The sequence below is a fragment of the Dromiciops gliroides genome, chromosome 6, assembly GCF_019393635.1.
Source record: "Dromiciops gliroides isolate mDroGli1 chromosome 6, mDroGli1.pri, whole genome shotgun sequence".
In the NCBI taxonomy this organism is placed as follows: Eukaryota; Metazoa; Chordata; class Mammalia; order Microbiotheria; family Microbiotheriidae; genus Dromiciops; species Dromiciops gliroides.
In genome coordinates, this window is record NC_057866.1 from 211,049,834 (window position 1) to 211,077,358 (window position 27,525).

Consider the following 27,525-nt stretch of genomic DNA (forward strand, 5'->3'; position numbering starts at 1 on the left):
CATACTCCACAGTTCTTTTTTTTTTTTTTCTTCTGGATTTGGAGAGTTTTTTTCTATCATGAATCCTTTGGAACTTTCTTGTACCATTGTATTGGTGAGAAGAATCTAGTCTATCACTGTTGATCAACCCATAATGTTGATGATATACAGTGGATGCTTTTAAAAAACATTAGTGAAAGAACCCTATTGGCTCGTAAATGCATCCAGGGTCTTCTCATTGGTCCCTCTGTTGCAAAACCTTGGGGAATATAAAAATATCTAAATAATTCTCTATGTTGTACTGAAACGATGTAGACCAGAGGTCAAACATGCTTCCAGCCATTCTCCCAAATGCATCCTGACTAAACTATAACTGGGAAATATTTTTTAAAAATACAACATAATATTTTATTGTATTGTTTAGTTATTTCAGTTGTGTTTGACTCTTCATGAACCCATTTAGAGTTTTCTTGTGTAACAATTGGAATGATGCCACCTGCTGGAGACTTTCTATAGGAAAGCTCCACCATGAGGAGAAGGCACCTGAGGGCAAGGCATGTAGCTTTTCTTTGGCGGCAGGAAGTGATGTTTGCTTGTGGGAGGAAGAGGGAGAGAGGCTGGCTCTCTCACTCTCTTTTGTGAGGACTCTGGTAGAGAATGGAGCTAAAAAAATGCGCTCTCCCTTTAATAGATAGATGAATCTAGGCCTTTCTCTCTCTCTCTTCACCAAATTCTTATTCTCCTTAATAAATGCTTAAAGATATAAACTATTGCTAAAGCTTATAATTTATTGGCGACCACTCACTAGATATTTTAGACAGACTAGCTAGAATTTTAGTCCCTTACACTTGGCAAGGAAACTAGAGTGGTTTGTCATTTCCTTCTCCAGCTCATTTTACAGATGAAGACATTGAGGCAAACAGGGTTAAATGACTTGTCCAGGGTCACACATTTAGGAAATGTTTGAGGACTTGAACTCAGGTCTTCTTGACTCCAGATACAATGATCTATTCACTGTGCCACCTAGTTGCCCACATGAACATAGATAAAGTTAATATGTGGTTTTCTAAGTCAATATGTCTCCATAGGGATCCTTATTTGTGTTTTAGTGGCCCCCTTTTCTATTTGAGCTTGACACTACTGATGTAGACAACCTGATGCCTCTCCTGGAAGGCATAGCATCTATAATAAAAATTAAATTTATGATATTAATGAATCTTTTACTTAGGGAGATGTCAGTCTGAATAAGTATACTGAAGTTGGAGAATTTAGGAAGTACACAAAGGGAGAATTGCTGACCTCAGTTCTCAGGTGGCTATGTTTTTAATATTCCCCTAGCTCTAAATGGAAAATAAATCTCAATAACCTTCATTCTATATTGTTATGTGGAAATCACTCAACAAGCCTTTATTAACTACCTATTCTATAATAGGTATAGTGCAGGGTACTGAGGATTCAGAGGCAAGAAAGTATCCATTCCTGACTTTACTGGGTTTTTAGTATATCAGAGGGACAGCATTCCCCTACGTGGATCTGTTTCATAAATTGTATTTGAATCCCCGGTGCCTAGCACAGTGCCTGACACAGAATAGATGCTAAAGAAATAGTTGGTGATGATACATAACAGATACAAGGTAGCCATGGTAATAAAAGCTGGGCCAGGAGCAGCTAGGTGGCGTAGTGGATAGAGTACCAGCCCTGGATTCAGGAGGACCTGGGCTCAAATCCGGCCTCAGACACTTTACACTCTAGCTGTGTGACCCTGGGCAAGTCACTTAACCCAATTGCCTCACAAAAACAAAACAAAGCAAAACAAAATCCTACAAAAAAAAAAAACAAACATAAAAAAGCTGGGCCAGACTAGAAAGAAATGCATTTGCAAACTCATCTTCATTGCCCAGTATACTATTTTTCTTTACCTGAATAGACATGTTCTAATAGATTATCTTGTCTACGTATTAAGGTCCATGTCTTCACAATATTATAAACCCATCACTACCACTCTGTCCAAGGGGCTGGGGTATGTAATGATGTAAGTATGTAAAAGAAATCAGTAGGTATTAATTGAATATGGTTACGATAACCCTATTCAGGTGTGCTACATGGAATAGGTAGATGTCATTTCAAATAGTCAGGGACATACAAAATGTCAATGAGTGAATATCTAGAGATAGCTGGGTTGCACAATGGTTGGAACACTGGACCTAAAGTCAGAAGAACTGAGTTCAAATCCTCCCTTACACACTTGCTAGCTGTGTGACTCTCAGCAAGTCACTTAACCTAAATCTTCCTCAGTTTACCCTTCTATAAAAAAGGAGATAATAACAGCACCTCCCTCTCAGGGATGTTGGGAGTTTCAAATGAGACATAAAGTGCTTTGTAAATTTTAAAGTACTATATAAGTGATAGCTGTAATTATAGATTAGATAGTATATTCACTTTATGTATGTTCTTACATTTTCTTATTTTTAAATCTTATACTTATAGCAGTGTGCATTGCAGCTGAAGGACTTCTGGGTTTAGAATGAGAGGACCTTAGTTCAATTCTTGTCTCTTCTACTTACTAGCTGTGTGATCTTGGGCAAGTCTCTTAACTTCTCTGGGCCTCAGATTCCTCATTTGAAAAAGGAGAGGGTTGGTTTAGATGAATTCTAAGGTTTGGTCTAGCTCTAAATTTATAATCCTACAGAGGAAAATGTCCCTTCCTCTCAACGTCTTTTCAGCTATTACCATGTTCTTTTATTTTTTATTCAGGATGGTATTCTTGTTATGATTATTTTAATAGCCATTGTTATCTATTTTTTTTTTTTGTATCTCACAGGGTTCTAGGAAAACAACTCATGTTTCCAACAGATGAAGGCTTTCAACATTTTCCAAGCAATACTGCTAGTTCCATCCCTGCCAAACCCTCATTTGATCTCTGTGAAAGCAATAACAATCTCAAAGAGTATGTTTCCTTTTTTTCCCTTTAAGTTTTATTGATGCCTTCTGAATTCTTATGCTTGTCACTTTCTGATCCGACCCCTCTCCCCCTTTCATAGAGCTGTCCCTTGTACCAAGCAAAGCAGCTAAGCAGACCATGCCCCCCAAAGGCTACACCTTATAGCATGCACACACCATTGTATCTCTGTAGTTGTCCACCTTGGCACCAGTAGGAGAGAAATGAATTCCATCATCCATTTTCCGGGACCAAGATTGGTCATTGTTATTTATCTGAGTTCTGTTTTCATTACATTACAATAGTGATTATGTATGCTATTTTCCTGGCGTTCTGGATTGAGCCTGATTCAGGCCAGCTTCCTGGTAGTTTGGGTTTGGTGTTGGAATGAAATGAGTCACTCAGAGATCAATCAACAGTTACAAAAAGGAGATTTATTTAGTCACGGGGGGGGGGGGGGGGGGGGGGGGGGGCGGGGAAGGGAAGTATATTCAACAAGGATATACATCGAGGACACCCAGAATTGATTAAGCTGAGTGATGTTCCCCAGCTTCTGAGTTGTCCATTGTGGTGTGCTGACCAAGCATCAGAGGTCCTTGTTTCTCTTTCTGCTTAGGCGAGCAGGAAGTCATAGCAACACATGAGCCTTGAGTCACAAGTCAATCAAGTCTTGATGATGGTTTCATTATTTTTTTTTTAAAGAAAAACCTAGCTTAACTTGTATGAGGTTGATGGGTTATAATATTGTTTCCACCACATTCGGTGTCTTTTTCTTTACACTATTATTGTTTATATGAATTATTCTAGAAAGGTTTTTTTCCCATGTTTATCTTACTCATGATCATCTCTCTGTTCATCTGTACAGGTGTCGAGGCTTAATTGACATTCAGTAACAATTTTTTTTTTCGGTGAGGCAGTTGGGGTTAAGTGACTTGCCCAGGGTCATACAGCTAGTGTCAAGTGTCTGAGGCCCTATTTGAACTCAGGTCCTCCTGAATCCAGGGCCAGTGCTCTATCCACTGCGCCACCTAGCTGCCCCAACAATTGGCAGACCAAGGCACCAGAAAACTGCACCTCTGAGAGAAATTTGGATTGGGGTGGAAGATGAGAAGAGAGCAGCTTCTCAAAAATCCCCTTTCCGAGTCTGAATTAAATTAGGGTATCCAGTTAAATGTCTTGGGCTTAAACCCCGGCCTTAAAAGGACTGGAGGAGAGTATTCCTGGTAATGTTACAACCAGAATTCTGGTGCTTAAGGAAAATTTATTTGAGGATGATGGGGAAGAGACTGATGTACCTCATTTAGGAGCATTTGTTTCAGGAAATGGGAACTGTCTCTAGAAGAGCCCTATCCCCATTCCTTGGAGTATTGATGAGAAGAAGTAATGTGCTAAAGAAAAAAATTCACTGACTTTGGAGTCAGAAGAGGCAGGTTCAAATTCTGCCTCTGATGCTTACTATCTATGTAACCTTGGGTGAGACACCACTCTCTGGACCTCTGTTTCCTCACCTCTAAAATGAGGAGGTTGGTTAGATTGACCTCTTCAAACTCTAAATGATCCCTGATCTCTTGATCCCCATGTCTTGATTCCTTGGAAAAGTGAGTCCATGGTACTGTTGGGGCCATCATAGTGCAGTGGCCTAGGTGAGGTGGCAGGTATAGAGATTGTACAGGGGTCCTGAGGATTGTGGCAAAAGAGAATTGCCCCTCCCCATGTCAACTTCCTGGAGCAAAGCTCCGGTTTCCTTACCCTAGTTATATAGCTTGATTACCTGTGAGGTAGTCCAATATAGAACCTCATAGTGGCACAAGGAACATGATGTTTGTCCAATCTATTACAAGGTTAAGGCAAAAGGAGAAGTAAAGGGTAAATCCTGCCAGACAGTATATTTTCCTTACCCATATTCTTTTGAAGTGATGCGAGGCTATGAGTGGGAAACATTCAAATAGAGTTCTCTTATTCAGGAAAGAACTTGTGCTTATCCAATTTATAGAAAGCCTCTTAAGGATTTTGTTTTTTGAAGGGTGCAGCTCAGGTTTTATCTTATTTTTTAAAGTTTATTTAGGGGCAGCTAGGTGGTGCAATGGATAAGGCACTAGCCTTGGATTCAGGAGGACCTGAGTTCAAACCCAGCCTCAGACACTTACCAGCTGTGTGACCCTGGGCAAGTCACTTAAACCCCATTGCCCTGCAAAAAAAAAAAAAGTTTATTTAAATTTGCTTAAATGTTTTTCTGTCACAAGGAAGGAATAGATTGGGGTGGGGGTTGGTAGGAAGGGAGCTTGAAATAACCTTGATATAAAGAAAAATATCAATTAAAAATTTCATATGTGAAAAAGTATATTTATTTCTTCTATATATTTATTGATAGTTTATTTAAAATACATGTATTCTTTCAAAATGTATATTGATCAATATATATTTCTTCAAAAATGTATTTATTTCTTCAAAAACTAAATTTTGATCTGATTGATCCTTTCCTTTGAAATCATGTTATTTCAACAGGAGTGAAAGCATCAGCCATGATCATGCAGATGAAAACCTGGGACTGTTGGAACATCTTCCCAAGTACAATAGATAATGTTTTTGTCTTTGCTTATTGTAGGCTGTGCATCTCAGGCTCTAAGCTTGTCCCAGCAGATCACACACAGATTCCTTCTGTCGTTTCTGACATAACTGCTTCATTCCTACAAGAAGAGATCTATGATGTGGATGGAGAAATTGAAGAGTATTTTGCTTTTGACAGAAAAGAACCGTAAGCAGAATTTCATTTCTCTAAGATGGACAGAGTTTCAAGGGTGACGTCATTTAGTTAGAGCTTGAGTCTTCGAATCCCTTTGCTTGCTAGGATGATGCTATAATTCTCAAGTTCCTGGGGCTGCCCTTTGGAAACATCCATTGATTTGAAGTCAAAGCACTGCACAAACATATTTATAGCAAAGTAATTTAACACAGGTGTACTAAGAAGAGCACATGCTAGAGAGTCATTCATGAGTTGTAATACTGTCTCTCTAGTCAACTATCAGTGTGACGTGGAAAATGTTAATTAGATTCTGGACTTTGATTTCTTCCTGTGGAAAAGAAGGGAAGGGGTTATTTCATTATGATTTCATGATGATCAATAAGTCAACTTATTAAGCACTTACCATGTGCCAGACACTAGAAAAACATCCCCACCCTGAAGGACCCTTTTTTTTTTTTTTTTGGTGAGGCAATTGGGGTTAAGTGACTTGCCCAGGGTCACACAGCTAGTAAGTGTTAAGTGTCTGAACCTGGATTTGAACTCAGGTACTCCTGAATTCAGGGCCAGTGCTCTATCCACTGCACCACCTAGATGCCCCAGGAGCTTACATTCTAATGGGGTAAGACAAACGGAGGTATACAGCTATGTACATATAAGGTATATACAGGTTAAATTGGAGGGAGTCTTGGAAGGCACCAGCATTACAAATATGAATTGTTATTCATAGTAATGGGACTGTGAAGTTTTTACATTACATTTCTTTTATTTTCTTTCTTCCTTCCTTCCTTTCTTTCTTTCCTTTTTTTTTTTTTTTTTTTTTTTTTTTTTTTTTTTTTTGGTGAGGCAATTGGGGTTAACTGACTTGCCCAGGGTTACACAGCCAGTAAGTGTCAAGTGTATGAGGCAGGATTTGAACTCAGGTACTCCTGACTACAGGGCCAGTGCTCTATCTGCTGTGCCACCTAGCTGCCCCTAAAGATTCTTTATTTTCCTTTTTTTGTTTTTTTCAGGGCAATGGGGGTTAAGTGACTTGCCCAGGGTCACACAGCTAGTAAGTGTCTGAGGCTGGGTTTGAACTCAGGTCCTCCTGAATCCAAGGCTGGTGCCTTATCCACTGCGCCACCTAGCTGCGCCCCCCTTTTACATTACATTTCACTGATATAGGCAACTCCTGAATGTGGAAATGTGCAACTTCATTATCTTAGAAAGTTTCCTAAAACACTGAGAGATCAGGTGACTTGTCCAGAGTCACACACTGTCTGGGATGATATTTAAACTCCAATCTTCCTGACTTCCTTTATCTACGATGCCACCCTGACTTTCATGATGATCAATCAGTTAATTTATTAAGCACCATGTACCAGACACCAACAAAAACAGTCCTCGCCCTGAAGGAGCTTACATTCCATTGCGGGGAAACAAGATGCAAACAGCTATGTACATATGAGATACATAGGGTAAATTGGAGGTAGGCTCAGAAGACAGTAGCATTAGAAATATGAAAAGTTCTAAATTGTTATGCTTAGCAATGAGATGGTGAAGATTTTTTTTATTGCCATATGGCCCCTTTATTCACCCAGTTTATGTTCCACTGACTTGAAACTAATCCTTAATCCTTAGGTATCTAGTTTGTTATTAGTCTCTGATTTAGATGCAATCAAATACACTGAAATAAATGTATGTTTGACCCTTTCAGTAATGTTCATAAGGGAATTTTTTTCTTTCATTAATAAAAACGGACCAATTTTAGTAACAAGAATTTGCTTATTTTTCTTTTAAGCGATGATGAAAGTCTGGAATCCAAGAAGGCTGTAGTTGGTCAACACAGGAGTAAACATGGCACCCCTCCCATTTCTCCTGAGGACTGCATCAAAGATGCAGCTGCTGCTGAAGTGTTTGATCATGCTTGGAAAAATGTGGTTGATATGTTGGAAGAACTGGTTAGAAAAATGTGGGAAACTGCCTCTCAAGGTACTTGAGAAATCTCCTTTATGTGAAACTTTAATCTAAAAAGGAAAGGGAAGGAAGGAAGGAAGGGAGGGAGGGAAGACGAGAGGGAGGGAGGGAGGGAAGGAGGGAGGAAGGAAGGGAGCAAGAAAAGAAAGAAAAGAAAAGGAAGAAAGGAAGGAAGGAAGGGAGGGAGGGAGGAAGGGAGGAAAGGAGGGAGGAAGAAAGGAAGAAAAGAAAGAAAAAAGAAAAGAAAGGAAGGAAGAAAGAAAGGAAGGGATAGAGGAAGGAATGGAGGGAGGGAGGAAGGGAGGGAAGGAGGAAGGAAGGAAGGAAGAAAGGAAGAAAAGAAAGGAAGGAAAGAAGGAAGGAATGACCCACCAAAAAGCACTAAAAAAATCTTAGGAAAAAACCCACTTTGCAATACTATTCCCCAGGTCAATCCAGTTTCTGTTTAAGGCACATCCCTTTATTATATGTCCTAAGGAAGGCATGCTTTCTCCTCAAGATAATAGTTCTAATACTTTCTCAATGGGTGAAAATTTTATAGATTATTTTGTACAATATCTTTACTGACACTGGAGGACTTGTGATGAAGCACGATTCAAGAAATTTATTTGATCAAGAAAGTCATAACTGGCTTTATCATCCGTTCAGCTTCCAAAGATGATTTAAACAAATAAAATGTCTGGTAGACTGGCAAAAATTGACATGATACAGAAATACAAATCATAGTGACCTATTTTGATGACTACTTGTACATAATTAGTACCAAAAAGCTAATTTTCCCAATGGAGGGAAAGTCCTCCAGAGGGAGAAAAATAGACCCCTCCCCCGACAAAATCATGGAGGGTTGTGCATAAATCATGACCTGATACCATCCATACATCAAACCAATTCTTTCAAAATGGATTGTTGTTGCTGTTGTTTTTCTTCAGTCATTTTAAGTTGTGTCCAATTCTTCATGACCCCATTTGGGATTTTCTTGTTTTGTTTTGTTTGTTTTTGTTTTTTTCTTGGTTTTTTTTTTTTTTTGGCGGGGCATTTGGGGTTAAGTGACTTGCCCAGGGTCACACAGCCAGTAAATGTTAAGTGTCTGAGGCCAGATTTGAACTCAGGTACTCCTGACTCCAGGGCCAGTGCTCTCATTTAGGGTTTTCTTGACAGAGATCCTGGAATGATTTGCCATTTCCTTCTCCAGCTCATTTTATAGATGAGGAAACTGAGGCAAACAAGTTTATGTAACTGGCCTAGGGTCACACAACTAGTAAATGCATGAGGCCAGATTTGAACTCATGAAGATGAGTCTTCCTAATTCCAAGCCCAGTGCTATATCTACTGAACCACTTAGCTTCCCTTCAGAATGGGTACAAATGGCAAAAAGAATCAGTGGCTCCTTCTTTGCTTTTCATTATGAGTCCAGTCCTTCACACAAGGCTTTGCAGACAACAGGTGCTTTGTTGAATTGGACTGAATGGAATGCTCCTTGACTATTGGATGCATTTTCTTTTCTGACTGAGGAGACTAAAAGGGCTTTCTGATATCAGAAAATGAAGGATTTTAGTTTGTTTCTTTACTGCTAATAAAGGCGAAGCTGACAATTCTCTTAACTGGTAGATAGATCTTGAAAAACTACAGAATTGTATACATTGGATAAATGCTTATATTTTTGGATTGTATTTACACTTAATTTTGTTCCAGGAGGAAGTAAACAGAGAGAAAACTTGAAGACAGCTGGAATTAAACTGGCAAAACTACCAAGTTCCCGTATCCCACCCAATCCATCAAGTGTTCCCCCTTCCAGAGGTTCTGAGACACACAGCATGTCTCTGGGTTCTCATCTGGGTCCGTCTCAGGTCAGATGTTTTTCTGTTCAGTTCTATTCTTCTATCCTGGAAGCTTCTCTTAGTTTTTTTAAAGTTGAGATAGTTCCATTAGAACCTTCTTTCAGAAGGACCAAACTTAAAAATAGGTTCTTTCTGGGGCAGCTAGATGGCACAGTGGATAGAGCACCAGCCCGGGATTCAGGAAGACCTGAGTTCAAATGCGGCCTCAGACACTTGACACTTACTAGCTGTGTGACCCTGGGCAAGTCACTTAACCCCCTTTGCCCTGAAAAAAAAATTAGGAGCTTTCTGAACTCTAATCCATTTATATTTGAAAAACAGTCAGTGGAAGAAATGTTCTTCTTGATTGAAAGATAAAAAGATTATAGAGTCCTGTATTTGGGAGATGAAAGAGATCATAAGAGAGTCCAATTTGCAGATGAGGGAGTAGAGGTCCAGACAATCATAGTGCCTTGTCCAGAGTCACACAACTAGTCTGTGATGGAACTGGGAGGAAAAACCGTATCTTCTGATTCCTAGGTTTCTGCTAACAGCAGTAACTGACATTTATATAGAACTTTATAGAGTCTTATGAAGTTTCATCTTTGTGAGGTAGATTTATTACAGGTTGATTTATTATCCCCATTTCACAGATGAAGAAAACTGAGGCTCAGAACATTGAATGTAACTAGCCAATGATCACAGAACTATTAAGTGTTGGTGGTAGAACCTGAGTCTTCTTTATTCCAGGGCCATCAGTCTAGTTACTATGCCATGCTGCCTCAGTTTCTCCTTTTTTGCTTTGTTTACATGGTAGGGGTGGAGAATATTTTGTTCTTAAATTGATTTTACATAATTTTCAGAGTAATAAAAAGGTGGGAAGGGAATATGTATTTATATAAGTGCCCACTATGTGCCAGGTACTGTACTAAGGGCTTTGCAAATATTATCTCATTTGAGCCTCACAGCAACAGTGGGAGGTAGGTGCTATTATGATCCTCATTTTTCAGTTAAGGAAACTGAGGCAGATGGTGGTTAAATGACGTGCTCCAGGTCACACAGCTAGTGTCTGAGGCCATATTTGTACTCAGGGATCCTTCCTGACTCCAGGTTCTAGGACCCTATCCATTGCAGCTAGGGAAAAAAAGGGAGAAGAATCCATAGCCTTACAAATTGGACAGAAAAATCAACAGGTGTTTATTGAATACCATCTATGTGATCCCTGAGGGGGAATTCAGAACAAATATAAGACATTTGGGGAAATGAGTCAAAGGCATGACACAAGATCAAAGACTAACTTTTAAGTGCTAAATTTCATGGTTCAGAGGGTGTCATAGAAGAGGGAGATTTTTTTCTGCCCTTTGTCAACCACCCACAAGGGTGGTCACCACTCTTGATCTCATCTCCCCCATAACTGCTCCAATTCCAAGGTGTTGAATTCCAAAAATTTCCTTCTATGATCAAACCCTCTTGTGTTCCCATCCTACTATTCTCCTCCTTCTAAACTCTCTCTCTTCTTCCTCATCATGACCTCTGCTTGGCCATTTCATCCATTTTTCAAAGTCCACTGGTTTCATGTCTCTCTTTGCACAGCCCTCACCGCATAAGTTGTTCAGTTCAACAAAGCACCATTCTTCACTCTTCAGTCCCTTATTCCCTTGTCCTTTTGCTATTTTTGACCCCTGAGATACAATACATTACCTCTGTTTCTCTTATCAGGCAACCAAGTCATGGTGTAACAATGGTCCACTTCAAATTTATGCTTTGTGACTTCAACCGGACCATCACGGCTGCCCAGAATCCTTTGTATTTGTCTTGTTTGTTTTCTGGCACCTATTCCAAACCTCAAGTCTCCACTTCCATTTCCACCCTATTTTTTAAATCAGGTGACCTTGCCCCCATACTTTACTAAGAAGATGGAAACCATTTGTTGTGAGCTCCTGTGTGTCCCATTTTCTACATTTCCAAACTCATCTATAGCCTTTTCCATCTTTTTCTTCCTTTACTTTAGCCTCAGTGCATGACATGGCTTCTTACTTGCCCATGTTAACATTACAATGTCTTCCATCTTTCTCCATGACTTTGGAATCTACCTCACAGTCTTCCTCTGTCATCTTTCTTGGAAACTTCAACTCTATCTTGGGCCTTCTCCTTATTCTCACTCTCTACAGGGAGTTCTTAACCTGGAGTCTGCGGGCTTGTTTTAAATTGTTGTTTGATAGCTATATTTCGATACAATTGGTTTCCCTTGTAATTCTATGTATATTATTTTATGCATTTAAAAACATTCTTCTGAGAAAGGGTCCATAAGTTTCACCAAACTACCATAAGGGTCCATGACACAAAAGATAGACAATTCCTGCTCTGCCTACTCAGTCTTTTAGTGGTCCATTCAGCTCCTGGGGATTCTACTACCATCTCTATGCATGGGACTCTCACATCATTCAATAGTTATCTCTTTACTGAGCTCCAATCACTTATTTCTAATGGGCGTTGGGCATTTCCATCACTATGTTCTGCAGGCATTGCAAATTCAATATATCCAAGATAGAACTATTTATATTTCCCCCTCTTTTGAATTTCCCTAATTCTGTAAGGGAGTAGCACTATTCTTCTAGTTACTTAGGTTCACCACCTAGAAGTCATCTTTGACTCTATTCTCTCATTTAACTTTTCATACCCAATAATTTCCCCAGTCTTACCCATTTCACCTCTTCAACATCTATTGAGTTCATTCCCTCCTCGTTAATCACACCACAACAATCCTAGTTCAGGCACCAATTATCTGTTTCCTGGATTGTTGTAATAGGGTCCTAATTGACCTCCTTGTTTCTAGTGTCCTCTTCAATTCAGTCTCCACACAGCTGCTGAACTGATATTTCTTTTCTTCCTTTCCCTTCCCTTATTTTCCTTTCTTTCTTTCTTTCTTTTTTTGTCGGGGCAATGAGGGTTAAGTGCCTTGCCCAGGGTCACACACTAGTAAGTGTCAAGTGTCTGAGGCCAGATTTGAACTCAGGTACTCCTGACTCCAGGGCCGGTGCTCTATCCACTGCGCCACCTAGTTGCCCTCAAGAAGGGCATTTTTTAAAAGATGATCTTTTGTTTTAAACAGTTGAGTTTGATATGTCAATGAGACATCTGGTTAGAGTTAATCATCATGCAATTGGCCATGTGGGATTAGTGTTGGGAGGCCGGATATATAAATTACGGAGTTATATGCACAAAGATAATATAATTGATCCTATGGGAGTAAATAAAATCACTAATTGAGAGCATAAAGAGAAACTATGACCCAGAATACAGCCTTAAGGTCGAACTATCCTTAAAGGGTAAGAGATAGAGGAGCCAGGAAAAGAAGTTTGTAAAAGAATAGATATAGAGGAAGAGGAAGTGGTAGAGAGCATTGTCATGGAACCTAAGGAGAAAATGTGGCAGTCAACAGTGTCACAATAATTTGCAGAAAGGATTGAGAAAAAGCCACTGGTTTTGGCAGATAAGAGCTCATGTGTAACCTTGAATAGGACAGTTTCTGTTCATTAATGGGGTCAGAAACCTGAATGGAAGGGATTGAGAACTGAGTGGGTGGTGAAGAAGGGAATATGGTGGGCACTGGGCAGTGGAAAGGAGAGAAATGAAACACAACAATGGCTTGAAGGGATATCAAGGGAATTGGTCAAGTGAAAATGTTTTAAAGATGAGGAAGACTATGGCAGGAAGCAGGAAAACAGCCATTCAAAAGGAGGTGATGATAGAGGGAATGGTAGGAAAGGGCAAGCTTCTGGAGGAGGTGAGAAAGGATGAATGGGATTGAGGGAATGAGGTAATACAACAGAAAGAGATCTACACCTGCAGCCAGGAGGACAATTTAAATCCAGCTTTAGACAATAGCTTACTCAACCTCTCTCTGCCTCAGTTTCTTCATTTGTAAAATGGGAGGGGGGAGGATAATAATAGCACCTATCTCACAGGTTTGTTGTAAGAATATATAAGATAATATTTTTAAAGTACTTTCCAAACCTTAAAATGTTCTCTTAATACTAGTTGTTAAGTAAAATATTGGGAGCAACTTTCTAGGAGATTGAAGCAAAGGCTAAGAATTGAGTGAATTTGAAATATGGAATAAGGGAGATAAGGGAACTCATAAAGGGTGTCCTTATTTTTATCAGTTAATTAGAAGGCAATCAGTCATTTTCTGAGGAGGGAAGAATATGGAGTTGGAAAAGAGAGGAAAATGTAATCATTTCTGTGGAGTGCATAAAAGTGAATCAGGGAGGAATTTTAAAAGGGATTGCCAATACGCCAAGGTGGGTGTAGATAATTTGAATGTTTCTATGTTCTTGTCTGCATAATTCTGTGATTTCCTCAGCACCACAGTTTGAGTAGGAGGCCAGCTGGTGGATGATGAGGGTGATCCAAGGTTGAGAACTGGCCAAGCATGAAAGACAGTCACAGGGTTTGGAGTGGCCCCTGATTGTAGTGCATTGTTACCTGCTCTACCAGTCAATCAATCAGCCAATAAACATTCATAAAGTGCCTACTGTTTACCAAGTACTATGCTAAACACTAGAATGCCTTCATAACTTTGAGGCCACCTCTCTGTCTAGTCTGCCATATTACTCTCTTTACATTGTAAATATTGTAGGAAATGAGGATTGAGACAGTGAACCTGGACCTGTGATCTCCTTGGTGTGGGAAACTCCTGTACCAATGCAAGTCAGCACTTCCTTTGCAAATTATACTCTTTAAAAGTTGCCCAGGGGGCAGCTTAATAGTGCAGTGGATAAAGCACCAGCTTTAGATTCAGGAGGACCTGAGTTCAAATCCAGCCTCAGACATTTGACACTTACAAAAAAACCCCAAACCAAAACCAAAACCAAACAAACAAAAAACCCGCAAACAAACAAAAACAAAAACAAAAAGTTGCCCAGGATGCCAAGACTTGCAGTGATTAGCCTAGGGTCACATAGCCAGTCTGTTAGTGGCAGTACTTGGGCTCAGGTTTTCCTTGCTCTCCAGAGATCACTTTATTCACTACACCAAAGGTGTCAAACATGGGACTCACAACAGTTCCAAGTGAGGCCCAAACCAGATTATAATGTAGCTCCTATCTGATTTTAATGTGTTGATGTGTTATTTTGAAAAAGAAAAAGGAAATACATAACCATATGTGGTTTTCTAAGACAATCTACAACCCACAGGGATTCTTATGTAGGGTTTAGTAGTCCCCATTTCTGTTTGAGTTTGATACTACTGAACTATACCATGCTGCTTCAACCCGGAAAATAACTGATCTTAAAATATTCAAAATGGCATAGAAGTATATATTTTTATATATACTTAAATATATAAACTTATTTATAAATATAATACATGCACATATATATGAGAGAGTTGCTATTCAATTATTTCTATCATGTCCAACTCTATGTGACCCCATTTGGTTTTTTTTTTTGGCAAAAGTACTCAACTAGTTTGCTATTTCATTCTTCAGCTAATTTTAAAGATGAGGAAGCTGAGTCAGAGTTAAGTGACTTGCCTAGAGTCATGCAGCTTGTAAGTGTGTGAGGCTGAATTTTAACTCAGGTATTCCTAACTCCAGGCCTGGCACATGAATGCTCAAGGGACTGATGAGATACAAAGCAGTTCTGATTTTGGTTTCTAACAATTAAGTTTTTGTATATGACGTGAGGGTTGCATGTACTAGAATGGAGATATTAAAATGTCCTACCCCATGGGACTGTTGTGAGGATCAAATGAGGTATTTGCAAAATGCTTTGCAAACTTTCAAGAGTTACATAAATGGGAGCTATTATTAGTGTAGAGTAACTGTATTTATTCTTTTTTATTTGAACTATAAATGATCTATTAAAAACTGAATGTTAAACATCAATAGAATCACCTAAACTATAACTATTTGCAATTAAACTAATTGATTTCAAAGAATTAAATCTATTTTTTTTCATGTTATTATTGCCAACCAACACCCTTTCCCCCTCCCATAGACACATTTGGAAACGCAGAAGGGTTGCATTGATCCTTGAACTAAAGTAGAGTGCTAAGAAATACTATTTATTGCTATTACATTATTCTTTTGATGATTTTATGGGAAAGGTAGATATTAACAAAAGATAGCTGTAACTTTTGGGGCAGCTTGGTGGCATGGTAATTAGATCACCAGGTCTGGTGTCAGAAAGACTCATCTTCCTGAGTTCAAATCTGGCCTCAGACACTTACTAACTGTGTGACCCTGAGCAAGCCACTTAACTCTGTTCGCCTCACTTTCCTCATGTGTAAAATGAGCTGGAGAAAGAAATGAGAAAGCACTCTATTATCTTTGCCAATAAAACCCCAAACAGGGTTTCAGGCACAACTGAAAAGAACCTAAACAACAAAAGGTGTATCTTGTTCATCCCTACATTATTTTGAAATTGTAGTCTTTTGATACGTGGGCATATCCAGGATTTCATCAGTCTTGATACTGACTGGAACTCCTCCATGACTTCTCATTATGATTGATTCTTGTCCAATCCCACTCTCACTTTCCCGCCTCCTACTCCCAAATATCCTGTACTATAAACACTAGAGTCCCTCTTCTTGAAGTTATAGATTTTAAGGGTTAACAGTGTACCTCTTGGACTGTCCACTGGCTGACCTACTCTGATCCTGGATCATGGTACAGGGGGCCCAGGTTTCTAGAAGACTGGGCCTTTAGACTAAAACACTACCCCCACCCCCATCCCCCAAGCTGAAAAGGCTGCAAGGAAAATCCAGCAACACACGGTGCTTGTTATCCAAAGACTGGCCCGGCGAAATGCAGAATGTCTCATCTCCACCAGGGGGACAGATTGTTTTTACTCTTGGTCATATCAATTTATGAAACTGAAAAATAATACGGAGGATGATAACTTTCATTTTTATTTCTTTCTCTAGAACCATTGCTTCTCCAGTAGTTTTTACAGTGATCTAAATGGTGTGATGACAATTCAAGCGAAACCCCTTCAACAGAGACACACATATTTTGCAGACAGAACACTGTAAGTGTGGGAAATGACCCAGCCTTAACTCTCCAGTGTCTAAAGCTTTTGGGGATAGGAAGGCTGTGAGAGACATCATTTAGTTGTAAACAAATATGCCTAACTTCCTGGCTGAGAGAAACAGCCTGGGGATTGTAAATACCGTAAGCTCATGTCTCTGTGACTCTTTGTTACCAGGGCCAAAGAGGGACAGAATGTCAGAGCTAGATGCAACTTGAGAGACCATTTAGCCAAAACCCCTAAAGTTGGGAAAGTTGGGAGACTTGCCCAATATCACTCAGCTATTTAGTGATAGTGCAAGAACCTGAACTCAGGTTTCTTGACTCATGACCTCATGGAATTTTGTTGGAAAGAATCTTATAGAAATTACCTAGTCCAGGGGTTCTTAACCTGGGCTCCATGGGTAGATTTTAGGGGGTCTGGGAACTTCGATGGGGAAAAAATTTACATCTTTATTTCAATATAATGAGTTTCCTTTGCAGTTCCATATATTTTATTTTATGCATCTAAAAACATTGAGAGAAGGAGTTGACAGGCCTAGACTGAAAAGGGGTCCATTGAACTGAAAAAGCTCAATAACCTGGGGTCTAATCTAACCCCCAAATCCTATTTCTCTTCCTTTCACCTATACTCTGTTATCTCCTAACCTCTATACTCACCTCTTCTCTTGATCTATGCCTAGCCTTATGGACTCCAGTTTTATAATATAAACTGAGAGAACCAAGTCAGGGAAGAATGGGCCAGTGGAGGTAATTGATAGCTGACACTTAGCCTCAAGGCTGGTGTCCCATGAAATCCATAGCATAAGAAGAATGTGGGAGAAGTGGAAAAAATGAAAAAGGTAAAATGGAGGACACTCTTTAAATTAACCCTTTGGATGCTGGGATTTTAAAAATTGTAAGCAGCGGGGCAGCTAGGTGGCGCAGTGGATAGAGCACCAGCCCTGGATTCAGGAGGACCCAAGTTCAAATCTGGCCTCAGACACTTACTAGCTGTGTGACCCTGGGTAAGTCACTTGACCCTGATTGCCTCACCAAAAAAAAAAAAATGTAAGCAGTGAAAAACCTAAGTGCATTTTACCAGAGTTCTTTGATCCAGGTGGGAGCAGTAAATAAATTGAGCTTTCTTCCTAGGCACGACCAAGAAGACAGATTGCTGGTTGTAGGGTCCAATGTTCTCTCCTCCACCCGGTATCAGTTGGGACAAATCTCAGATCACAGTGTTCTCTCCTCGTCTCGGGTGCCACCTACATCTGCAAGGAAAACACCTGCTCACAGGAGGCTGCCATCTCTCTCTTCAGATCCGCATCAATTGAAAACCTCCAATGTGCACAGTGATAAAGTTCTCAGGGGCACTAAGCTGTGAGTCTTGTTTCCTTCTTGTTAAACTGAACAATTAACTCGAGCAAAGGCATTTTTCCCCATCATGACTGAGGGGAGAAAAAACAGATGCTCTCTTGTAGAAGTTGAAATCTTAAGTGATTTCCCTCTGAGATTAATTCGAATTTTTCCTGTATGTATTTTGTTTGTACATTGTTGTTTTTATGTCAACTCCCCCATTAGATTGTGAGTTCCTTCAGAGCAGGGATAATTTTTTGTCTTTCTTTGCATCCCTGGTATTTAACACAGTGTCTGGCACATGGTAGGTCCTTAATTAATGCTTGTTGATTGTTTTTGTTCAGTTGTCCAAGCATGTCCAACTCTTCATGATCCCTTGGACTGTAGACCCTCCTGTCCTCCACTACCTCCCAAAGTCATGCTCATGTTCATTGCTTCCATGATACTATCTAGCCATCTCATTCTCTGCCACCCCCTTCTTCTTTTGCCTTTAATCTTTCCCAGCATCAAAGTCTTTTCTAGTGAGTTCTGTCTTCTCATTATGTGGCCAACATTTTTAAGCTTTGTTCTTCCAGTGAATAGTCAGAGTCAATTTCTTTAAGTATGAATTGATTTGATCTCCTTGTCCTTCTCCAAAGAACTCTCAAAAGTTTTCCCTACTTTCCTTAATTTGAGTCTAAATGTTGCAATAAGAAGCTCATAATCTGAGCCACAGTCAGCTCCAGGCCTTGTTCTAACTGACTGTATAGAGCTTCCCTACCTTTGGCTGCAATGTATATAATAGATCTGATTTTGGTATTTTATATATATATATATATATATATATATATATATTAGAGGATGTCCATGTGTAGAGTCACCTTTTGGGTTGTTCAAAAACAGTATTTGATAGGACCAGAGAGTTATCTCAACAAAACTCTATTAGTCTCTACTCTGCTTCATTTTGTACTCCATAGTCAAACTTTCCTGTTATTCCAATTATCATTTGATTGCCTACGTATGCATTCCAATCCCCAGTGATGAATATGACATTTAAAAAAGTGTTATTTCTAGAAGGTGGTATAGTCTTCATAGAACTGAGTAACTTTGGCCTCTTCAGAACCAGCGGTTGGGGAACAGACTTGTATTACTTTGAGGTTGAACAGTTTGCCTTGGATTTGAACAGATATCATTCCGCTATTTTTAAGACTGTTCCTCAGTACTGATTTTCTCATCTTTTTATTGACTATGAAGGCTACTCCATTTCATCTTAGAGATTCTTTTCCACAGTAGTATACGTAATGATCACCTCAATTAAATTCACCCATTCCTGTCTATTTAAGTTCATTGACACCCAAGATATCAATCTTTAATCTTTTCATCCCCCTTTTGACCAAATTCCAGGTTCCTATGCAATATTGATCTTTATAGCATTGGGCTTTCCTTTTGTCACTAGATACATCTACAGCAGAACTTTCTTTCGGTTCTAACCCAGATACTTCACTCTTTGGGGAGCTATTTGTAGCTTTCCAATGCTCTTCCCTAATAACATATTGGATACCTTCTGACCTGAGGGGCTCATCTTCTGATGTCATTTAAAAAAAACTAACATTTTAATACTGTCCATGGGTTGTTTGTGTTGTTGTTTAGTCTTGTTGTTTTCTTTTGTTTCTTTTGTTTCTTTTTGCAAAGATGCTGGAGTGGTTTGCCATTTCCTTCTCCAGTGGCTCACCTTTTGTTAGAACTCTTCACTATGAAGAGTAACCCTGGGGCAGCTAGGTGGCGCAGTGGATAGAGCACTGGCCCTGGAGTCAGGAAGACCTGAGTTCAAATCCGACCTCAGACACTTGACACTTACTAGCTGTGTGGCCCCGGGGCAAGTCACTTAACCCCAACTGCCTCTTTAAAAAAAAAAAAGAAAGAAAGAAAAAAAAAAGAGTAAGCCTTCATGGGTAACCTTTCATGACATAGCTCATAGTTTCATTGAGCTACATAAGTCCCTCCACCAAGTCAAGGCAGTGATCTAGGAGGGGGTCATTGATTAAATGTCTCTAAATTAGGAGTTCATATTGATTTTTTGAGTGAGTTATGAACCCCTCTGGAAATGTGGTGAAACCTATGAATTCCTCATGTTTTTAAATTCATAAACTTTTAAAAATAGGATTACCAAGGAAATCAAAATTTAGTGAAAATAATGATTTTTTTTTTCATTCAAGTCCAAGGACCCAGTGAAATCTATTCATCGATTCCCTGGAGTTTGTGGTTCTCTGGGGTATAGCTCTTTCTTTAAATGAGTCCTGAACATTTTGAATACTTGACATTTATCACAGAAAAGAACATGGAAACAAACTTGACCTCTTTCAGGGTCATAGGTCATAGTATCACAGATTTAGAATTGGAAAGCGCCTTAGAGGCCATTGAGTCCAATCTCCTCATAAGGAAACTGAGGTATGGAGAGGACAAAGTGATTTGTCCAGTATAATACAGCTATTAAGTGTCTGCAAGTTTGTAACTCAGGTAGCTTAATTTGAAATGGGAAAGTATGTAAGACATAGGCATCTGGGGAAAATGCAAGGAAGAAAATGGATAAAGTAGGTAATATATGTCCCTGATGACCTCTGCCATACCTTTTTTTCTTTCAAGTTCCCCATTATGCAACTAGGTGGTACAGTGGATAAAGCACCAGCCCTGGATTCAGGAGGACCTGAATTTAAATCCTACCTCAGACACCTGACACTTACTAGCTGTGTGACCTTGGGAAAGTCGCTTAACCCTCATTGCCCTACAAAAACAACAAAACAAAACAATGATTAAGGGGCAGCTAGGTGGCGCCGTGGATAAAGCACCAGCCCTGGATTCAGGGGGACCTGAGTTCAAATCTGACCTCAGACACTCACTAGCTATGTGACTCTGGGCAAATCACTTAACCCTCATTGCTCCACCAAAAAACAACAACAAAAAAACCCAAATCCTCCCTCAAGTTCCACATTACTTTTAATGTATGCCACCATGCACCTCTCCCTTGTTGTCTATATGATATTCATTTTAATTTCATCTGAGAAATGTATGATAGGAAAACAAATAGGACTTGTCATGTGGTAAGGGACAACAGATGGGTAGTCACCGTGCCCCAGTGGTGTTTTTATGATATCAGGAGAAATTGATATAGACCTTGATTGGGTGGGTACATTCTGGGAGTACATGGATACTTATAGGAGTACACAGACGAGTCCCCCAGGGTGGGCAGGCATGGTCAGATTGTGTTCTACATGGCTTGTGGGAAACTTTCAAATTGATGAGATCACAGATCCATTTGAGAAGTAAGTTAATTAACAATGGGCTTGAGGGGTACTTAAAGGTGGTAAGGAAATGGAATGTTCACCATCTAAAATTATTTTTTTCTTGGTTTCCTATGACTTCATTTTCTTTTGGGGAGGGGCATTAAGTATTTATTAAAGCATATTAAATGTCAGAGAGAAAGAGAGCACACAGCTACTAAATAAAGTTCAGAAGCCCTACATACCCAGGATAGAGGGAAGAGAGAGAGGGGCCACATAGCTGCCTCCTTCAGTGTCCCATATCCCTTCATTTTCTAACATACATTATTTCCTGTGAGTTGTATGCAAAGAGCTTTTCCACCATTTCTGCCGAAATTTCTTTCTGCCAGCCCTTCCTAATGCTTATTTTCTAGGGGAGCTTTGAAAAAAGACTCAAATTTGTCTAGTTGCCAATACTCAGGGGGCCAGTCTATCTACAAGGTTTTTCTTTTCTCTTGAGAATGTTTCTTTTAAGCCTGGAGAATTTGGATTATGTGACAAGTAAATAATAGCTACATAGTTATTCCTTGAACAGGGTGGAAGCTTTAACCTGATTTCAGAGCTGAAAGATTATCTAAGAGATGATGAAAACAGAGGCTAATAGAGACTAAGTGACTTATCCATGGTCACAGAGTTAGTAAGTGGAAGAGTTGAGATTTGAATTCAGGATCCTTGGTGCCTTCAGTTGTTCCGAATGCCTTTCTTCTTTTCCTTTTGGCCCACAGTCTATCCATGCTTCACCCAACAATTCTTTTTTTTTTTTTTTTTTTAGTGAGGCAATTGGGGTTAAGTGACTTGCCCAGGGTCACACAGGTAGTAAATGTTAAGTGTCTGAGGCCGGATTTGAACTCAGGTACTCCTGACTCCAGGGCCGGTGCTCTATCCACTGCACCATCTAGCTGCCCCTTCACCCAACAATTCGAGACTTAGCACCTCCATTCTGCTGTTCAGAGCATGCCTTTCTTCACCATCAATGGTTCTTAAGCTGTGTCCATAAATTTATACATACATACACACATATACACACACAGATATACACACATGTAATATATGTAATATTATATGCATGTACATGTATATATCTATATTTCAATGTAATTGTTTTTCTTTGGAATCCCATGTATTTTATTTTATGTATTTTAAAACTTATTCTCAGAAGGGCCACATTGGTTTTATCAGATTGTTAAAGGGGTTGATGACATAAAAAAGTTTCAGAATCCCTGATCGACATGTTTAACGTGACTTTAACCACACAATTTAGTACTAAATTACATTAATGTCTTCCATTCACTAAAACCTTTCCTAGATAGTTAGTTTTGTTTCCCAAATAAACTGCCACTTCTTTGAACATAAGGGTTGTGCTATAGGCCCTCTGTCTTGCCTACAATCCTGAATTGTTGAGGACATAGAGACTACTAAATAAATGTTTTATTTGATAGGAAGCCTGGACTCTTTAGTGTTGTGCTTTTTAAAGCCTATCAGAAAAGCCTTAACTCTTATCCTGATAGAGGTCTATCATTCCAAATGGGTACAAAACATCAATTGATTTTTAAAAAAATATTTTGGTTGCAAAGCTGATTTTAAAAAATTAATTTATTTCAGTTTTCAACATTTTTTTTTTAAGTGAGGCAGTTGGGATGAAGTTACTTGCCCAGGGTCACACAGCTAGTAAGTGTTAAGTGTCTGAGGCCGGATTTGAATTCAGGTACTCCTGACTCCAGGGCTGGTGCTCTATCCACTGCACCACCTAGCTGCCACTGCAAAGCTGATCTTGATAAAGTAGGTCATCTCTTTGAGGCCTGTGTATCTTACATTTCTGTTTTCTCATCACTTCATACAATGAATGAATGAAGGAATGAATGAATTGATTAAGCCTGTACTAAACATTGGGGATACAAAGAGAAAGATAAAACAGTCCGAGCTCTCAAGAAACTCACAATCTAGTGAGGGAGACAACACAATATAATGTCTTGTATACAGTAGGTGCTTAACAAATTTGTCGTGTGACTGGTTTTTACAGGCAAACTGGCTCAGACTGCTTGTCTTCTCCATCCCTTCAAGTGCCTCGGAACAGGCTACCACCCATAAGCTCAGAGCCTGGGGAACAGAATGTCTCTACTCCTGCTCCTGGATCGCGCCAAACCTTTGTAAGACTTACTTTAGTATATACTAATGAAGCTATTGAGAGGCAGTAGGACATAGAAGAAAATGGGCCATTTTCACAGTGAGAAGACCTGGGCTTAATTCCAACCTCTGAAACAAACTGGCTGTATTACCTTGGGCAAGTCACCTAATCCTTTATTGCTCCCAGGCAACTCTACTAAGATATTCCAAGCTGCAGGTGAGCGGCCTGTCTGCATCAGTGGAAGATGTTTCCACAATGGGAATTCCTTACACTGTTGAAGTCACAAATCCAGACCACCAAAAAAAATACAGCTATTAACTGAGCATTGAGAAGAATTTAATGCTTATAACGGAAATCAGTAATAGAACAGAATGCTATGATGAGGTCTATTCAGAATTATTTATTTTCAGTGGGGTACCATATATAAATTAATTAAAATTGAATTAAAATGAATTACTTTTGTAACATTTTTAATGGAAGAAAGCACTGGTCTAGGCCAATGGAAACATGGAATTAAATTAACATGTCCAGATGTCAAATAAAGATTCATTTTACTACAGAAGAAGTTTTTTATTTAACTGGACTTGGTGTGGTCCAGCAGAAATAAAGTTGTTTTAGCATAAAAGAACCTGGGTTCAAATCCCAGCCTGGCTACTTACTACCCATGTGACCTGGCACAAATCGCTTAACTTCCCCGTGCCTCAGTTTCCACATCTGTAAAATGACAGGATTGGACTACATAAACTTCCAGCTCTAGGTCCTTAATTCTCTGGGCTAGTTTTTTAATGGAGATATTCAGTGGAGAGACATTATCTTCACACAGTCCAGCAACCTGTTCTGAAGACGCTAAGATTATAGATTTAGACCTGGGAGGAACCTTAGGTCATTTTATGTAATCCCTTCATTTTTCAGATTAGGAGACTGAGGCCCCGAGAGGGTAAATGGTTTGCCCAAGATTATGTAGTATCAAACATGGCAGAATCTGAAACCAGGAGCCAGGAATCTTTCCATTGTATTGCAGTCTGAGGCCCTTATCTTATGTAACTTCTTTTTTCCCCCAGATTATAGCCTTAGCCTATTGCTGTATTTCTCAAGTACAACCAGTCAATTTCACTTGTAATGTTGAAAAAGAGATCTGTTTGATCAGTGACTGGAGGCTTCTGGGACCAGAGAAAAGGGCAGGGCTCTGAAAGTGGAAGGTCCTACTCAGTGGGATATATTATTTACCAAACACAGACAAGCGTTGCAAGCTTGTGTGGTTGTACTATTATAAATCTGTGGCAGGAGGTAAGGTGATGGCAGGAGGTAAGGGAGGGCTACAGAGAAGGGGGAAGAGCCCAGCAGAAGAACTGAGTTCAAATCCAGCCTAAGATACTTCCTAGCTGCGTGACCCTGGGGAAGTCACTTAAACCTCTATTCGCCTCAGTTTCCTTATCTGTAAAATGGGGATAACAAAAACACCTACTTCATGGGGTTGTTGAAGATTAAATGAAACAATAATTGTAAAGCAATTAGCACAATGCCTAGCACTTGGTAAGGGTTGTATATTTTTTAATTTCTTTTTTTGTTTGTTTGTTTGTTTTTTTTTTGTGGGGCAATGGGGGTTAAGTGACTTGCCCAGGGTCACACAGCTAGTAAATGTCAAGTGTCTGAGGCTGGATTTGAACTCAGGTCCTCCTGAATCCAGGGCCAGTGCTCTATCCACTGAGCAACCTAGCTGCCCCTAAGGGCTGTATATTTTTTGTCAATGAGGTTGTTGTCGATGATGATGTCGGTGGTGATGATGATGCCCCAAATGCAAAAGGCAGCTGACATGGTTTTGATGTGTATATTATTTTTAAAAATGACATTAAGCATTTCTTCTCCCCACCCCACCCCGACATTCTTTGTAGAGGTTGAGGACGGTGGGTGTGAAACATTGAATAAAAAGTTAAACTTTTTTCCATATGTTGTTTCATCTTAGTAAACAATCGCTTCCCCCTAGCCCCTTTTTTATTTTTAATTTTGTTTGGCACTTTTTTTTGTTTTTATTTTAAAATTAAATTTGTTTTTACCTTAAAATGAAAAAAAATTAAAGACATTAAAGGATGTCTCTCTGGGAGAAGAGAGAACATCTATGCTGGGAAATGCAGATGACATAAAAGCAAAAGTTATCAATGAACACAAAATAAATTAGATTTCCCGTCAAATTCAAAATTTAAACCTTTAAATACTTATATTTCTTTAGCATCTTATCAGGGTTAACATTTTCTTAAATAAATTAGGACTTTATAAGTAAGTCTAGCTGAGAAAAAGATGCCTCCCCATATTCCTTTGCAGAAGTTGGGGGAGGGGTAATCTATGGGTACAGAACATTGAATATAATATCAGTGGGTTTTTTAAAGAATGCATTGATTAGCTTTGCTGAGTTCATTTTTTTCTTCTCTCTTTTTTGGGGGGATTGTTGTTTTAATTTTTTTGTTATAGATGATGGCTCTCTGGGAAGAGAGAAGAAAGAATATGGGCGAAATCTTGATAATATTAAAACAAAAAGATGTGAATAAAAACCTGTCTTAAAAACCAAGTAAGGGGGCAGCTAGGTGGCGCAGTGGATAGAGCACCGGCCCTGGAGTCAGGAGGACCTGAGTTCAAATCTGGCCTCAGACACTTAACACTTACTAGCTGTGTGACCCTGGGCAAGTCACTTAACCCCAAGTGCCTCACAAAAACAAAAACAAAAAAAACAAAAACAAAAACAAACCACAAGTAAGCCTAGCATTGTGGCTTACATGTCCTAGATGCTCAATACATGATTCGCAGTATCCTCAGATCACAGTGGTTTTTTTTTTTGTTCTAATTTTAAGGGGTCTCAGAAATATAGTTCAGCCTCTCATTTTGCAGATGGGGAAACTGAGTCCAGGGAAGGTGAAAGTCATGCAAGTAGTGAATATTATGGCCAAGAAACAAAGCCGAGTTTTCTAAATCCAAGCCCAATCCTCTTTCTGCTATCCCACAATGCCTTGGGTATTGAGAGCTGAATAAATACTTGTAGCATGAATAAAATGAATGAGTCCAGTGGCTCATCAAGATTGTTTGGTTAACTATGCCAATGATGAAATTTGTGGTAAACTTGGATTTCCTGTTTGTTTTTAATCTCAGCACAGAGGAAGATACCCTCAAAACCGAGTGTTAAGTGCTGTGCCTGGCAATATTGAAAGACCACCTCTTCGGGAAAGGACTGTTATCTCTGAGCAATTTTCAAGGCCTAACACCACTCAGACCTTCAGGGTAGGTTCTGGCTCCCATCATAGATTTCTTTTTTTCTTTCTTTCTTTCTTTCTTTCTTTCTTTCTTTCTTTCTTTCTTTCTTTCTTTCTTTCTTTCTTTCTTTCTTTTTTTTGTTTGTTTTTGTTTTTTGTAGGGCAATGAGGGTTAAGTGACTTGCTCAGGGTCACACAGCTAGTAAGTATCAAGTGTCTGAGGCCAGGTCTGAACTCAGGTCCTCTTGAATCCAGGGCTGGTGCTTTATGCACTGCACCACCTAGCTGCTCCCATAGATTTCTTTTTGGAAGAATCTGAAACATCAGAAACATTTCTTTCCCCTTTTTTCTCTCAACAGTCAGATACTCCTCACAAAAGGTCATTGACACCAATGGAATTTGTAAACCACACATGGACAGGTCAGGATTTCTTAACAGGTAAGTAAAGTTTTATAATTGAACACATTTCAAGATACTCAGAATAGTTCTGAATAGTTTCAATTTTTTTTACTTAGCTGCTACCCAAGAGTCACTTTGTTTTCCCTGTAGGGGAGGAAGAACCAGTGCCAATTAGTACAAATGGCCATTTATTTTAGGAGCAAAATTGCCCTGTCAAGATGTTCTAGCTCACCTGATTAATCATTTTCGAATGAATTTGACAATCACTCTAATTTTCCTTGGTGGCAGGTCTCTGGTTTTATTGCTTTCCATCACCATCTACTGAGCTGAGCTTTATGATTTCTGTCAGAACTCCTAGAGACATTCGGCTACAGTTGGAGTCAGAGGCCAGAGGTTCAGACTTCAGCTTTGCCACTTACTACCTGTACAAGTGGTTGTTCCTGGACAAGTCAAATAACCTCTCTGTGCCTCAGTCCCTCCCCGCTCCTGCCCCCCAAATGAGGGAGTTAGACTGGATGATTAGAGGTACCTTCCAGTTCAAATTCGATGACCCTCTGAGCTAAAAAATGAGCCAATTATTAAGAGAGCAAATATATATTTTTATATGGAGGAGGTATACATACATATACATATACATATACACATACACATACACATACACA

The 27,525-nt window shown here is 39.4% G+C and overlaps 1 protein-coding gene across 1 annotated transcript in view; it reads left to right on the forward strand.

Annotated features, from left to right (window-relative positions):
• The window catches only part of FAM149A (family with sequence similarity 149 member A), a 68,617-nt gene that overhangs the window by 38,766 nt on the left and 2,326 nt on the right, over window positions 1-27,525 (forward strand). Inside the window, exons 5-13 of the mRNA XM_043971209.1 lie at window positions 2,801-2,926; window positions 5,523-5,672; window positions 7,441-7,631; window positions 9,309-9,463; window positions 16,364-16,467; window positions 17,601-17,828; window positions 23,121-23,247; window positions 26,364-26,492; window positions 26,824-26,902. Of these exons, the coding sequence (XP_043827144.1) occupies window positions 2,801-2,926; window positions 5,523-5,672; window positions 7,441-7,631; window positions 9,309-9,463; window positions 16,364-16,467; window positions 17,601-17,828; window positions 23,121-23,247; window positions 26,364-26,492; window positions 26,824-26,902 (1,289 nt within the window). The remainder of the gene's footprint in view (window positions 1-2,800; window positions 2,927-5,522; window positions 5,673-7,440; window positions 7,632-9,308; window positions 9,464-16,363; window positions 16,468-17,600; window positions 17,829-23,120; window positions 23,248-26,363; window positions 26,493-26,823; window positions 26,903-27,525) is intronic.